General features: G+C 54.0%; 2 protein-coding genes across 2 annotated transcripts; one reads left to right on the top strand and one right to left on the bottom strand.

The window, feature by feature from the left end:
• The first annotated feature begins 1,418 nt into the window (after window positions 1-1,418).
• TRAPPC5 (trafficking protein particle complex 5) lies at window positions 1,419-3,484 on the top strand. Its single transcript, XM_006902658.1, has 2 exons — window positions 1,419-1,465; window positions 2,867-3,484. Exon 2 carries the CDS (start codon window positions 2,879-2,881, stop codon window positions 3,443-3,445), a length of 567 nt encoding a protein of 188 aa, XP_006902720.1. The 5' UTR covers window positions 1,419-1,465; window positions 2,867-2,878; the 3' UTR covers window positions 3,446-3,484.
• Window positions 3,485-6,101: 2,617 nt separating this feature from the next.
• FCER2 (Fc fragment of IgE, low affinity II, receptor for (CD23)) lies at window positions 6,102-13,553 on the bottom strand. The gene is made up of 10 exons (XM_006902671.1): window positions 13,532-13,553; window positions 12,384-12,497; window positions 12,027-12,080; window positions 11,266-11,328; window positions 11,031-11,093; window positions 10,851-10,913; window positions 10,667-10,756; window positions 7,175-7,326; window positions 6,959-7,065; window positions 6,102-6,243 (listed from the first exon to the last, which is right to left on the bottom strand). The coding sequence occupies exons 1-10, from the start codon at window positions 13,551-13,553 to the stop codon at window positions 6,102-6,104; spliced, it is 870 nt and encodes a 289-aa protein (XP_006902733.1).
• Window positions 13,554-16,184: the final 2,631 nt, after the last annotated feature.

Genomic DNA, 16,184 nt, shown 5'->3' with positions numbered 1-16,184 from the left:
AGGGTGGAAGGACAGCGCAGGAGGGGAAGACCCTCTATGAGATGGATTGATTCGGTGACTGGGGTAATCGGGATGGGTGTGTCAGAGGCAGTGCAGTTGGCGCAGGATAGAGCAGGGTTTAGGGCTGTTGTGCATAGGGTCGCTATGAGTCGCAAACGACTGGACGGCACATAACAACAACAAACAACAATGCTTATTGCTGCTTTGCTCACAATAGCAAAGAGTTGGAAACAACCCAAGTGCCCATCAACAAATGAATGGATAGAGAAGCTCTGGTATATTCACACAGTGAAATACCATGCTGCATTGAAAAACAAGGAACTCATGAAAAATTATAAAAAAATGGGTGACCCTGGAGGACATTATGCTGAGTGAAATATCTCAGTCACAAAAGGACAAATACTGCATAGTGCCACTGTTGTAAAGCGGGTCTGACATCGGGGTTGGTGGTAACCTAAGAAAAGAGGGGATAAATAATGTATACTGCATTGAAACAGATGAGGGAGAAAAACTGTTTAAAAGGAATATAGGATTACGTATTATTTTCATGACAAGATTACAGAAAAAGAAATGCATAGTAAAGTGGACTGTGGACTTGGGAGGGGATTGTATCACGATGAAATTTTTTTTTTCTTTTCAAAGAGAAAAACGAACTGGAGAGGGAGGGGTGGGCAGGGAGGAAAATATGCGATGAATGAATGAGGGGAAAATGAAATGGAAAGAATATGCTGTAAAAGATGAATATGTTGCATTAAAAATCACGAATAATAAAAAAAGGGGAATAAAAAAAAAACTGAAAAAAAAATCCCTTGGCCCAACTTTTAAATATAAGTGTCTGGTGGCCCTAGTGGCAAGAAGCTGCACTGCAATACCAGATGCTCGAGGTTCGAATCCACCAGATGATTTGCTGGAGAAGGAGGGGCAATCTCCTCCTGTACCAGTCAGATTCGATTTGACAGTACACACACGAGAAATAATAAAATAATAATAATAATAATAATCATCATCATCATCCCTCCAGGAGGTCCTGACTCTAAGTAGTGCCCTACTTGTGTGCATAATGCCCCAGGGTTTGTGCCCAGGAGCACGTGTGCCTTATACGGACCCCTAAGCATGTACCCTCAGGGCTCCTGAGCGTGCATCCACGAATGTATGTGGGCCTCTGAAAATATGCCCACGGCTTATGGATTATCCGTGCCTCCTAGAGGACGCGTGCCCAAGGATACTCGTGCGGCTCTGAGCAGCTGCCCACACGTGCAATTGACCTCCAAGCTGGGCCAATGGAACCCGCAAAGTCCCTGTCAACGGTGGAGGGAGAGTGGTGTCCACTTGCGCCCCCAAGCGGCCAATCACAGAACCGCCGTGCGTGCACCGCCCACACGCCCGTCGGCAGCCGCGCCTGCGCGCATCCGGCCTTTTACGACGCCGTAAAGCAGCTCGGCCGAGCGGGTGGCATCAGGTCTCGGTGAGTTCTGTACGCCCGCCGCCCCGTTTTGGGCCGGGCCTCGGCCGCGCCGCGACTCCCCCTTTCCTCCCTGCGGACCTAAGAGATCCTGTGCCAGGGTTTAGGCGTCCTCTAATCCGGCCCGACTGGTTTGGCCCACCTTGCAGGGAAAGGGCCGCGAAGGCGGTGGGGCTCCTCGGCTGACGTCGAGGGGCCTCGTTGCCTAGGGGACCCTCGAGGTTCCGGTTCTTAATGCAGCTCGGCCCCCCACCCCCATCGTCAGTGAGGGATTCCCCATCCTGTCCCACCTGGACCCCGGACCCTGCATGGAACCGCTGCACCCCGGGGCGGGGGCGTCCTCCGACCCTGCCCCTGTCTGTGTGCTTGGGCGCGGTTCTCAGCTCCTGACCCCACCGGGTTGAGGGCTGTGTCTCGGCGTCCCTGGGGTCCTCGATCCTCCGTCCCCGCTGCAGGACTCCCGTGCACCCGCCCCCTATGCCTTCCCTCCATGCTCAGCTGTGGCTGCTCTTGGGAGCTCGAGGGGAGGGATCGCGGTGCCCCCTTCCTGAAACCCCCTCCGTCTGGTTTCTAACTGGGTGAGCATGAGGGGGAGGCGGCTTCCCAGGACCTTCTTTCCCATCTTTGTAGAAAAGGGGCCGCTTTCTGCGTGACGGATCGGTGCTGCCTGCAGCGCACAGGGTTGGGAGGACGGCGCTAGGTGGCCTCCACCCCTCTTGGTGTTGGTCCTGACTCCCCCCTCCTGTTCCTCGGGTTTACCCATGCCCCCCTCACAGCTCTCCATCCGTGTCCCCTTCCTGCCTTGCTTCTGACCAGCCCCCTCCCCCCCATCAGTTCTTGATCGGTTCCGCACAGGTGGCGGAGGAGGGGCTTGCAGGAGCGCTTTAGATCACCTGGTGCGTGTGGGTTGGTTTCCAGCGCCGCCTCCTGTGTCCCTCCCACTTTCCCTTTGCCCTGTTCCGTCTGTTTCCTTCCCGTCTCCACTGGGCATAGAAGCCCACCCTCTTCTATTTGCCTCTTGCTGCTAGATGTAATGGAGGCGCGCCTTATGCGCTGGCTGGGTGCCCCCTGTCCCATCTCTTCTTGTGGGAAATCAAGGCTTTAGGAAGCGCTGGTGGCCTAGTGGCAAGGAGCTGCGCTGCAATCCCTGAGGCACCCTGTTCGAAACCACCAGCTGCTCTGCTTTAGAAGGCTGGGCACTCCTCCGCGTGCGCTTAACTGCCTCTGAAAACCCACTGGAGGGTCAGCCATGGGTCGCTTCTGACTCTGGTATACAACAGTCCACAGCATTGTGTGCACGGGACGTCCCAGCTGACCCTTTCTGAACCCGTGCCTGGCCTCCCCTCCAGGGCACCTCCCTGCGGCCCCTGACACCGGTGTTTTTCTCTTCGTGTCATCCCGCAGGGTGGCGGCGGTATGGAGGCGCGCTTTACGCGCGGGAAATCTGCTCTCCTGGAGCGCGCCCTGGTGCGGCCACGCACGGAAGTGAGCCTGAGCGCGTTCGCCCTGCTCTTCTCCGAGCTGGTGCAGCACTGCCAGAGCCGCGTCTTCTCCGTCGCCGAGCTGCAGGCGCGCCTGGCCGCGCTGGGCCGCCAGGTGGGCGCACGCGTGCTCGACGCGCTGGTGGCGCGCGAGAAGGGCGCCCGGCGCGAGACCAAGGTGCTGGGCGCGCTGCTCTTCGTCAAAGGCGCCGTGTGGAAGGCGCTCTTTGGCAAGGAGGCCGACAAGCTGGAGCAGGCCAATGACGACGCGCGCACCTTCTACATCATCGAGCGCGAGCCGCTCATCAACACCTACATCTCGGTGCCCAAGGAGAACAGCACGCTCAACTGCGCCAGCTTCACGGCGGGCATCGTGGAGGCGGTGCTCACACACAGTGGCTTCCCCGCCAAGGTCACGGCGCACTGGCATAAGGGCACCACGCTCATGATCAAGTTCGAGGAGGCAGTCATCGCCCGAGACCGGGCCCTGGAGGGCCGCTGACACGCACCGCTGGAGATAAAGGATGCGAGCCCCTCTCCAGTGTGTCTTGTGTTTTCTGTGGGGTGGGGGGTATCCAGGACCTGCTTGCAGGACCTAGAGCCAGGTGAAAGCCGCAGGCGGAGGCTGAGGCGCAAACATGTTTCTAGTAGGAAGGGTGAAGCCCGGCTGCCCTGGGCTGTTGGGAGGGATTGACTTTTGGTGGCACTAAGAGCAGTGGAGAGTGACCTCACAGGTGCAGGAGCTGCTGGGGTCGGAAGGGAGAATTCTGACATGTTCTGGAATCAGAATTGGAAGCCGAGGCTAGCGAGGTGGGGCTAGGGCAGCTGGAAGTAGGCGCTGAGATAGACTTCTGTAGACCAGGGGTCTGAAATTTTTTTCTGTAAAGGACCCCATTTAAAGACAAATAAAAACCAGTAACTGAGGAGGCCAGTGTGGCCTCACGGCAGCCCCTGTGTGTGTCAGTGTGGAAATGTGCTCTGAGGGGTTGGAAGTGGCTTGGAGAAAGTGCAGCCAGAGTGCTCCTTGGAGGCAAAGATGGCGAATTTGGGGATGTTGCTAGATGTGGGACATCGTGGTAGGGTGAGCAAAAGAGAGGAGGGCACCCAGTGAGATGGACTGACACTGTGACTGCAGCAATGGGCTCAAGTGTGTCAGAGATGATGAGATGGCACAGGATGGGACAGGATTCAGGTCTGTCCATCGGGTAGCTATGAGTTGAACTTGACCCGATGTAGGTTGCCACGCCTTTCCTCCAAGGTTCCTCTTGGTGAACTTAACCTCTGACTTGCTAGCTTGCCGCTGATGTCCACGGTCTGCACCACTCAGCACTCCACAGGGCCGGCTGGTTTACTCTCTGAGCAGCTGTAAACAGTTCCCCTTGGCTGTTTGCTCAGGGCCATGAACCAGCAGCATCTGCAGCTTATGAGCCTGGGCCTGAGCTGGTGGGCGAGCTGTGGGCCCTGGGGTAGTTAAACGTTAGTATGGAATTCCAGGGAAGGGTCTGGGGTCAGAGGACATCTGACCTGGGGCCTGTCCCTGAAGGCCCAGCTTTGTGCTCTGTTCGGAGCTCTCCCCCACCTGAGCTCTGGCCAGGTCCCAGGACATAAGGCCCCACATCAGCCTCGCCCTGGATTCCCAGGGCCTGCCTCATAGGTCTGTCTTAATGGAGCATCCCACTTGTGTGGACTCTGGAGACCGGGGACCAAGGAGAGTTGCAACACTGTTAGACGTCTCTGTAGGGGGCAGAGGCACAGCCAATGACTGATGAAGTATAATGACTTTCCCCTGCATCAGATGCCTGGCTGACCTTGACTAAGCCTGAGATGAGTGCACCTGAGCCTGCCAGATGCCCCACATCTGACTGGATGTCTTCCCATCCCTCTGCATGTCCCACATCTGACCAGGTGTCTGCCCAGCCATCTGCACGCCCCTCTAGGCTGGCTCGTACGTGCCCATCGCCTCCTGGGTCCAGGCTTTGATCTTCTGTTGGCTCAAACCTCTCCCCCAAATCCTGTGAATGAGAGGCTGCGAGGGTCCACTCCCTTACCCTTGACATTTCTGGGGCATCTGAAACCTCTGGCCCACTAATCTCCAGTCTTAAATCTCTAGGTCGCACCAAGTGACTGTTGTGGTTTGTGAGCAAGTGGGAAAATGAGGGTGAATTCACCCCAGTGCCTGCCTCTTTGCTGCCTCTGGCATTGGTCTCCACAGACCCACCCCCACGGTTCATGGTTCAGGCTTGTAGGAGGGGCCCTCACCCTGTGTAGTGGATGCAGGCAGCTAGGGGTGGGAGTGTGCCTGAGCCTTGGGGTCTCTGCCTGTGGTACCCTCTGAGGGTCATCCCCCAGGAAAAGGGAGAGGGATGGGGGTCCCTGAGCGCACGCACGCGCACACACACACACAAATACACAAATCTGAGGGAGGGATAAAGGCCTGGGCTAGTGGTGCTGCCCCCTATGGGCTGAGAGTGTCACTGAGGGAGCTTGGAGGGACAGGTACCTCTAAAAGTCCTGGCACTCAGTTTCTGAAAAATCAGTCCTTGAAAACCATTCGGAGCCTGGGTCTGCTCTGGCACATGTGGGGCCACCGTGAGTTAGAACCGACTCAGTGGCAACTGGTTTGGAATTTCGACCATAAGAAATACAACGAGTGGCGATAAGGACCTCTGAAGGTTGTAAGTGCAACTCGGGCCCAGCTAGTCTGATTCCTTCTAGGGCTTCCCCCACAGCCTGGTGTCTGCCCACGATCCTGGGCATCCCTTGGCGCATAGACTGTCCCTTGTGTGACGTCTGTCTCCTTGTGTACATGTCTGTGGCCTGTTTGCTCTTTTTGCAACTCAGAACGGGGCAGAGTGAGGACCCATCATGCTTTGCATACCTCACCAAGGGCAACCAAGAGCCGCATCTCCAAACAGTGACACCGCGAGGCATAAGACTTTAGTACATATCTTGGGGTGGGGTCATAATTCAGTTATAACAGGTGCCTGGTGCCAGGCGGAGAGAACACGTCCTCAGGCCCTAGTTAGGGCCCAGGACATCCTGCTCTCGGTGGCTCTGGCCATTGTCACAGGTGTGAAGGAGGCAGGGCAGGGGAGGAGGCCATACGGTGATGTCCTGGGGCAGGTCCGAGTGGCGCTGAGACCTGTGGCGGGGAGCCATCAGCAGGTGGCCAGCCGCTCGCACACCCAGCTGTTGAGCTTGCTGCGACAGTAAGCATCGTTCCAGTGCCCGGAGGGGCCGAGCATCATCACGCAGTTCTCGCCCTGGGCTTGGTTGTTGGGCTCCCCTGGCCGCCAGTTGCTGAAGCAAACGCTGCAGTCAGGGGAGGGGTGGGGGAAGACACCCCATCTCCCAGCCTCATCCCTTGCAGCTTAGACACCCCGTCTGAAGTCTAGGCCTTGGAGACCCTCCAAACTCTGTGACCCCCACCCCCACCCCACCAGCTCCGTAGAGCCCAGAGATGCTCCCCGCTTCCACTGTCAGCCGAGTCTTGGTGGCCCAGCCCTGTTTCCCAGATTCAGGCCTGGCCCAGGGCCCCCAGATTTTTCTCCCCTTGTCGCAGAGCAAGGAGCCCCAGTTAAGCTCAAAGGTTGGCTGCTCAGCTGCTAATTGAATGATTGGCTGTCCTGTGAGAGAGAAGACCTGGCGATTTGCTCCCGTAAAGGTAACAGGAAAACCCCATGGGGTAGTCTCCCTCTGTCACATGGGGTCACAAGTTGCAGCACCCAGAAACATGGCAGAACCATTCCTCGAGTCCTTCCCCAACCTCTCCTATATCACCTTCCAGAGAATCCAGCCCCATTTGCCCCACCCTGCACCTGCAGCCTGGGTACCCTTATTTCCAGTCAGAGCTCCCTCCTTCCCCCATAGCCCCACTCTTTGACTTGCACCCCATAATCTCCCCTCTCTGAGCCTTGACCCTCTTCCCCTGGGCCTTATCCAGGGGGTTCCTCCCTCTGAGAAGTTCCCACCCCTCATCTGTGTTCCAGTTGTCCCAGAGGCCCTCTCTCCTCACCTGTAGTCCACAGAGCTCCCATCCAACCAAGTAAACACACCCTCCTCATCCAGGTCCTGAAGGCCAGTCCAGGAGCCCTCTTTGTTGGCGTGGCTGCTCAGAAAGGCCTGGGAGACGGGGTCGGGCTGGAGGACTGGGGGACAGGCCTGGGTCCCTCTCTCCCATCCTCCACACCCCTGCCCCTGTACCACACCCTCTGCACAGCCCTAGGCTCACCTGCTCCTCTGAGCTGTGGATACTGACCAGCCGCCCATGCAGGTCCTCGCACGCGTACTTAGCCTGGAGCCACGTCTGGGCACCCTCACCAAAATAATAGCACTTCTTCTGGAAATTGACCCACTTCTCCAGGCATGTGTTGCACACAGAGCCTGGGGAGGAGGAGAGGCTTAGGCGCAGCTCAGATGCGGACCAAGGTCAGCACCATGGTTGAATGAATGGTAGTGTCTCCTGAAATGGTTCCTGGGACCAGGGCAGAGGTATCCCCTGTATGCCCAGGGGATAACAGAGGGTCCCATAGGCTCGCTTCTTCCTGGTACTCCCACGATGACACGCCGGCTTTGTGACTGGCAGCACTTAACCACCAGCACTAGCACTGCAAACACTTATAGTCAGGAGTACCTCAGTCCCAAACGCCATTGCTATAAACACCTCATAGCAGCATCTCAACTACCATCATCATCACCACATACACCATCATGATCAGGAATACCTCTACCACCAACACCATTACCATGAACACAGCTATTGTCAGGAACACCTCAACCCTAAATACCATCACTATAAACACCTCATAGCAGCATCTCAACCACCAACATCATTACCACGTACACCATCATGATCAGGAACACTGCAACCACCAACACCATCACCACAAACATGACTGTGGTCAGGAGCACCTCAGCCACCAACATCACCATAAATGCTACTGCTGTCAGGAACACCCTGACCACAAATACCATCACCACAAACATCCTTATGGTTAGGAACATCACAGCAACCACCAGCACCATCACTATAAACACCTCATAGCCACATCTCAATCACCAACACCTCACCACAAACATATCAGGAACACCTCACCTACCAACACCATCACCACAGCTACTGTTAGTAACACCTCAACCCCAAACACCGTTACTAGAAACACCTCATCACCAACATCACCACATACACCACCATGATCAAGAACACCTCTACCACCAACACCATCACCACAAACACAGCTACTGTCAGGAACACCTCAACCACCAACACCATCACCACAAACATAACTGTGGTCAGGAACACCTCAACCACAAATATCATCACTATAAACACCTCATAGTAGCATCTCAACCACTAACATCATCACCACATACACCATCATGATCAGGAATACCTCTACCACCAACACCATCAAGACGAACACAGCTATTGTCAGGAACACCTCATCCCCAAATACAATCACTATAAACACCTCATAGCAGCATCTCAACCACCACATCATTACCACGGTCATGATCAGGAACACTGCAGCCACCAACACCATCACCACAAACATGACTGTGGTCAGGAGCACCTCAGCCACCAACACCACCATAAACGCTACTGCTGTCAGGATCACCCTGACCACAAATACCATCACCACAAACATCCTTATGGTCAGGAACATCACAACAACCACCAGCACCATCACTATAAACACCTCAAAGCCGCATCTCAATCACCAACACCTCACCACATACACATCATGATCAGGAACACCTCAGCCACCATCATCACCACAGGCACAACTGTGGTCAGGAACACCTCAACTACAAATACCATCGCTAGAAACACCTCATCACCAACATCATCACCACATACACCATCATGATCAGGAACACCTCTACCACCAACACCATCACCACAAACACTGCTATTGTCAAGAACACCTCAGCGACCAACACTATCATCAAATGCGTCATAGCAATCAACACTTCAGTTAAGCATCAACACTATGCACTATTGCGGGATTGACTCTCTTGACATTGAAAATGGGTTTTCTTCTAGCGATGTGTAAGGGGATATCATGTTGTTGCTGCTCTGTGCCATCGAGTCACCAGTGACTCAGAGTGACCCTATGTACAATAGCTCTGAATAGCTTTGGTGAAATTATCCCAAGGGGCCTGGCGTCCACAGTAATTTTAGAGGCCCTTAGGAGAGCTGAGCTGGGTGCTTCTTTGCACATAAAATAGTATATGACTCGCTGAGGGTACAATGTTCCAACAGCAAAAAATTGTCCCTGAGAAGATTGACTTGAGGCAAGATGTTCTGGCTATGTGTCATGCAGTCAAGAGACAACATGAGAGCTACACACAGCAGAACCCGAGTCATAGGCCAGATTGGATGCATTTGGATTAGGCTGTGGGCGAAGAATTTGAATACACAACTAACTGCCAGAGGCACCGTCTTGGAGGGAGTGAGGCTCGAATTCTCGTTAGAAGAGAGGATGGTGAGATTCTGTCTCAGGTGATTTGGACATGATATCAGAAGGCCCAGTGCCTGGAGAAGGCATCGCATTTGGTAAAAGGGTTAGCAGAAGGAGGAAGACTCTCAACGGGATGGGTTGGTACAGTGGCTTCAACGGGAGCGCAGACACAGCAAGGATTTAAAGGATGGGACAAGACGGGAGTGTTTTTTTCTGTTGTACTTGGAGCTTTATGTTGTTGCTGTGCACCGCTGAGTCAGAACTGACTCACAGCTGATCCTCCAGCGGGTTTTCAGAAGCAGTAAACTGCACAGGAGGAGATTACCCATCTTTCCCCTATGGGGCAGATGATGGATTAGAACTGTGTGCCTTTGGGTTGGCAGAGCAACTCCTTACCACATAGTCACCAGAGCTCACTGGGGTCGTAATGAGTCAGAACCAATTCGGTAGCATCTAACAACAGTATCAACAACAGCATAGAATGAATAGGAAACAGGAAGTGACCTATTGTAAGACCATCACCATCCAGACCCATAACCTCTTTTGAGAGACCACATGGGATTTTTCCCTGGGATTCCCGCAGCCGGACCGTGTCCCGAGGGACAGGACTCCTTTACGCCAAGTGGAGATCCTTCCTTTTCTCTTACCCATTTGCCGAAACTGGGGATTCCCAGAGGAGGAAGGCCAAAACCCAAGGGGCGGAACGGCAGGAAGCTCGAGAAGCCAAAGAGGAACTCGAGTACCCAGACTGCTGGCCCAGTGAAGGTGCAATGGGGGTGTCTGCTCCTGCTGCAAGCCTGCTGCTTGCCAGGTGCCACCGACGTGATCTCACACCTCCAGCCCCACCAGCTCCACCACTGCCATGCACACATATATAGCAGAACACGTTGTTACACACACCTCTCCTGCACATTCAAAGCACACACGCCTTTGTGTCCCACCAAACAAGCCAGCTGGTTTCGAGTCAGTGTCGGCTCATGGCGACCCCAAGCGTGGCCAAGTGGAACTGCTCCTCAGGCTCTCTTGACGGTCATCTTTACAGAAGCAGGTTGCCAGCCCTTTCTTCCTCAGCACCCCACGCGTGGGTTCACACGACCAACCTTTAGGTTGGCAGTGGAGCACAGTTTGCACCAGCTCACATCCAGCACACACACACGTATTGCCAGGCTGCAAGGCGCCTCATACACTTGCTGTCACACACATGTGCTAACACACAGATACCTCCACACACACCCCGTTGTACATGCAAACACACTCACCGTTCAAAATCTTCAGCTCCATCCACAGCTTCGCCACCTCCTCCTGGAGCCTCTCCAGTGAGTCTGAGGCTTCCTGCCTCTCGTTCAGAGCTTGGATGGGCGAGGCAGGGGTCAGTACTCAGAAATGACTTCATAGACACCCCCCTCTGCCATCCCCACCTCCTATTCCCCTCTCAAGCCTCACTCTTGGATTTGAGGTTGCTCAGGTCATTTCCAAGTTCCCTCAGGTACTGGAAGAACTCGGATTCTGTGGTGGGGAGGACAGGACGCATCTCAGGGCTGGTGCATAAGGCTGGAGAGTCCCCAACCCTCGTCCTAGCCCCACAGCGCCCCCTGGCCCCATAACCCTGATCAGATCTCTCACCAAGAGACTTCATGCTTTTCTGTTCAGCCTGCAGTTCTCCTATGTTCTTCAACATCTGGGCAGCTGGTTGTAGGCAGCACTCAGTGTTAGAAAGTCCTGGGTCCCTGTTTTCCTCCACTCACCCCCTTGTGGATATTCAGGCCCACTGCCTCATTTCAGAACCCATGATAATGGGAGACAACCCCTAGTCCCCACCCCCACCCTAGCTCCAGGCCCCACCCTTAGGGTCACTCACTCTGGGATTTCTGGGCCATCTGGCTGCTCTTGTGTCTTCCTAAGTCTTTGGAAACTTGAGACACTAGGGAAGCAAAAGACATGTCCTTTGGGACCATGAAGGCAGGTTTTTGGACCTCTGCCCCTTCCGTAGTGCACAGGCTTCTGCTTTCAGGCTTTTGGGAAAAATGCTCAGAAAAGTACAGACAAGGTGAGCATGGAACGTGTGTTCTTGTCTCCTCATGACGTGGGCTGAAGATTCAAACTTGTTGGCACTTACTGAAAGCCAGGCACTGTTCTCAGTGCATCACTAATCCCAACACTAAAAGGATGCCCATTTCACAGACGGGTCTGTTCTGATCCGATGGTACTCAACAACAACCAACAGCATAGATGAGTGCTAACTTCTGTAACATCTATGTTGTTGTTGTTGTTTACCATCGGATCAATCAGACCCGTGGCTGAACCTCCAGTGGGTTTTCAGAGGCAGTAAATCGCCTGGGAGGAGCCTGCCTATCTTCCTCCTGGGGAGCAGCTGATGGATTTGAACCACATGCCTTTGGCTTGGCAGTATAGCTCCTTATCACTAAGCCACCAGAGCATTCCATCAGAGCCTTCCCCTCTAATCCTCTTGGGTGGGGGACAACACAGGCTGATCCTCAGCTTGTAGAGGGACACTGAGGCCCAGAGAGAGATCTCTCTTCCCCCCAGGATCACAGCAATCGGTAGCAGGAAAGGGCTAGAGCCTGTTGCCCCGGCCCTCCACCCTCAGCCCCTCTATACCATTCTGGATGGCAGTTCCTTCCAGCTGCTTCAGGTTGCGTGCAGTGTCCCAGTCTGGGGAGGGGAAGAGAAGAAAGAGGGCTTGTCAGGGGCCACTGTCCCCGCCCCACCTACCAGCAGAGGATAGAGACCATGGGTATAACCCAGCAGAAGTGCTGAAAAGATTCTGGGCAGGGCTGGGGCTCCAGAGGGTCGAGCAATAAGGAGTCAGCAAGGTCAAGGGCAAGGACACACTGGGAAATTGGGTTCCCATAGGTGTGCTGGGCTTCCTGAGTCTGAAAGGGGGTGCTGAGAGGACATATAGTAGGGCCCCGTGGGATGAGGGGACATGAGGGCTGGGGGTGGGGGTGTCCTTACGCCACAGCAACAGGAGAGCCAGCAGCACAGCCCACAGTGAAGTGGTCATCAGTCCCAACAGGACGATCTGGGTTCCCCGCCTACAGCATCGCTTCCTCCGGGGCTCATCAATGTCTGCAGGAGAGTGCAGGGTGAGTCCAGGCTCTGCCATCTGACCACCCCCAGAGCCTGCCTGAGCCGACACTGAAGCAGAGGGTCTCAGGGGACCTCTGACTCCTTTGCACACCTCCCCTGTAAACTACTGTCCTTTGGTCTACCTGTCCCTTCTCTATCTGACTGTCTGCTGCATGGCCATCTGTTCCTCTGACCTTTTTGCTCCACCTCTACATCTGTGCATACCTGAGTCTGTCTCTCCCCTGTCCCTCTGTCTGTCCAGCTCACTGTCTGTCACTCATTCTGCACACACTCCAGCAGGCAACCAGTTCCGAGTCACTGCCCACAAGAACAGGATGGGAACAGGGACTGAGCCCTCTCTCCCTTGGGGTTCCGTTGCAGATGGCTGACTCTTACACTTCACATCTAAATCTTCCTCCCTTTTGGGGGTACAGTTATCCCCATCAGTTCGGGGTCCCCAGGATCACCTCTAGACGATCTGTCTTCCTCACCTTTCCCCCTTCCAGCCCCTGTGCTTCTCTTCTATACCCAGGGCCTGTGTCCTCCCCCAAGCCCCTGCTCCAATCACGGGATGACACTGGGCCTGAGGATTTCCCACATCTGAGCTCCTCTCCGGCCCCTTCCTCATGTCACGTACTGCCAGGCCTCACCCCCCAACACTAGCCTCCAGCCTCTACCTTCATGCCCTGGGCCAGCGCCTGGCCCTGTCCCCTCATCCTGGCTTTGGGGATCCATCAGCGAATTCCTCCTGCTCCTCTGGCCTCCGACTCTATGGGGCTTCCAGCACCTCGGCTGGGTCAGTTTTTTTGTCAGGAGGGTGTTGAGTCAGAGCAGGGAGGGGCCCTCAGTGCCCCTCTCCCGCTTGGCTTCATTTTGGGAACGTCAGCTCTGCTCTCCTCCCCTCATCTGGGATTTTCCTAAAAATTCACCCTGATTCCCAGAGAGAGGCATGGGCATCCCTCATCTCCCCAGTGGAAGGCAGGGGGGTCAGGGTCATTGTTCCTGCCAATGTCAGGGCCAGTGAGCTCTCTGACCTGTGTAAGGTCTTTCCTCCATCGCACTTCTGCTTGCACTCTTCTGGTGACAGGGCACTCACCACCTGATGGGGCTGTCCAGATGGTGGTCACAGCTGTGGCTGAGATCTGGGTTGGAAAGAGGGTTAGGGCTGTAGTCATTATCAGGACTGCAGAGTCCTCTCCTTCCTCTCCCAGAATGGCTACTGAGAGAATCCAATCATGGGAAACAGCAGCTGTGCTTTTTCTCTCTGTGAAACTACCCTACTCCCCTTTCCCCAGGAATAGCTATTTGAGACCCCAGCCCACTTCCCTGTCTTGAAGGAAGCATCTGCAAGCATCCCCTTCCCCAAGTCCCTTGTAAGAGAGTATAAAATCTGCCTCTAACTTTTAGTGGGGGCCGGTCTTCTGCTTAAGAGCCAGCCCGGCAGTTTCTCCTCAATAAACTATCTTTCTTGGCCTGCACTGGGTTCTGTCCTTTCTCGGCCACCTTCCAGTAACCAACACAGAACAGCATCTGGGGTTGGGGGCTCTGTGACTGCTCATGTGAGCACTTGAGCCCATGACCTGGATCAGTTTACAATAATTTGTCCACATCATATGGCAGCTGGGACTTGAAACCAGGCCCTTGACCTTGGCACCTGTTCAACCACCCAGGATGCTGCTTCCTGATGGGCTGCTGGCTGGCAAAAAGCTGGCCCAGCATAGTCTGGATGGCCAGGCAATCTTCCCTAGCCACCCCTATGGCCTTCGCTGGCTCCCGAGGACCCTCTGTCACCATGCTCCACCCCCAGCTTCCCCTCATACATCCTCTATGTTGTCTGTTTGGTCAGGTCAGATGGTGACTTCCACTTCCCCAGACCATGTCCCCATACCCTCTTAATGCTGCTCCACCCACCTCCCCTCTCTGACTGTGCACCCCTCTTGGACACCTCTCAACTCAATCTAGCCTTCAACGTCCACTTCCCACCTCCAGCCCCAACATCCACACCCAGATACACAGACACATACATGTGCGCACACACAAATATACAAGTAATACATGCACAGTTACATGTTCACACAAATGAACACACAAACACACAAACACGTATGTGTGCACACACACACGCATGTGTGCATGCAAAGACACAGATTCGCACATGTGCACACACCGATCTAATCACACATACACACAGCCATGCATGTGCACACAGGCATACAGACACATACATGTGAAGACACAGGTACACAGTCATCCACACGAACCCACAAACAAGCATATCACACATAGAGTCATGTAAACACACATATGCACAGCCACATACATGCATACACATAGTAAAAGTGCACATGCATGCAGTCACACACATGCACAGGCATGCACATATGCGTACACACAGACATACACACATGAAGGCACACACATGACCACACACAGACACACAGATGCACACACGTGCACACACATGCACACAATACAGCCACACATGCACACATTTTCACATATTCACACATATGTACACACAGACATACATGTGCTCACACAGATACACCTAGTCAAGCGTGCACGCACAGTTACATATAAACACAGACATATACAGACAAGTGTGCAAGTGCAGACAGCACATAGACACATATGCACCCACAGCCACATGTTCACATATGTGCACACTCAAACACACAAAGACATACACAGACATGTGTGCACATACAGCTACATATCCACACATATGAACCCACAGTCACATGTTTGTGCACAGACACGTGCACAGAGGAGTAGATTCATGGTCACACATGTACACACAGTTACATGTTCACACATACAGTCATGTGGACACACATTCACACAAAATTACACGGGTGTACACATGGGCACACTGATGTTCACACACAGGCACAGAGTTCCACACGTGTACATACACACTTGCACACTCACACTGTTCTAAGCCTGTTGCTGTCCTCCTGTACAGGTGGGGCCCAGTGGATGGCGGACAGGTGAGCAGGGGCTGAGCAGGTAGGTCCTGGAGGCTGAGGTGAGGAGTTTCAGCAGGAGGCTAGCTTTCTTCTGAAAGTCAGCCACTAACTGATTCTATTCTCAGAGTTCTAATTAGGTGCTTGCCGCGGGTGACTGCGCTCCACGCACCACCTGGTTCCTCTGTGTTCTCTGTAACCTGGGGAAGTCCCCCACTATTATTATCACCTTTTCTTAGGTAAGCAAACGGAGGCTGGGAGAGGTCAAGCCACATTTCTGAAGTGCTGGAGGAGGTAAGGAGTGGAGGATAGGAATCTAAACCAAGGAGACCGTGGACTAGATCTTCAGACAACAGCGAAGGAAGGAGTCCAGAGAGAAAGCTACACGGATAGCATGAGGTCAGATAAGGGCAATTTTTAATCTTTTTTTTTGAAAGCTAATGAAGCTTTATTAAAGGGTCTCCGGCGGGCGGGCAGGATTCCTTAGTCTGCAGAGAGAGAAACAGTCAGAGGGACAGATCAGGGAAATACCCTCCCCTAAGATGGATTAGGGCAGATTTTATATTAAGGGTCTTTAGGGAGGGAATGAGGGACATTCCATCGTGGTTTAACCAGGTGGGTGGTCTTCTAGGAAGGGAGGGAGGGGCACTCCATGGTAGTTGAGGCTGTTCACTCCCTTTGTTGATATGTTGATATTGCTTGAATCCTTTGTTCTCCTTTT

The sequence above is a fragment of the Elephantulus edwardii genome, unplaced genomic scaffold (genome assembly GCF_000299155.1).
Source record: "Elephantulus edwardii isolate Elephantulus edwardi_28Jun2011 unplaced genomic scaffold, EleEdw1.0 scaffold00438, whole genome shotgun sequence".
NCBI lineage: Eukaryota > Metazoa > Chordata > Mammalia > Macroscelidea > Macroscelididae > Elephantulus > Elephantulus edwardii.
This window is presented reverse-complemented; position numbering and strand designations above follow the sequence as displayed.

What these genes read in the sequence shown, in the direction of transcription:
- TRAPPC5 (XM_006902658.1), top strand. Translation starts at nt 2,879, where the DNA reads ATGGAGGCGCGCTTTACGCGCGGGAAATCTGCTCTCCTGGAGCGCGCC.
- FCER2 (XM_006902671.1), bottom strand. Translation starts at nt 13,553, where the DNA reads ATGGAGGAAAGACCTTACACAG. An exon ending in GGAGGAAAGACCTTACACAG is followed by an intron (nt 12,498 to 13,531) that starts GTCAGAGAGCTC and finishes ACTCTCCTGCAG; the next exon opens with ACATTGATGAGCCCCGGAGG. An exon ending in GATGGCCCAGAAATCCCAGA is followed by an intron (nt 11,094 to 11,265) that starts GTGAGTGACCCT and finishes GCCTACAACCAG; the next exon opens with CTGCCCAGATGTTGAAGAAC.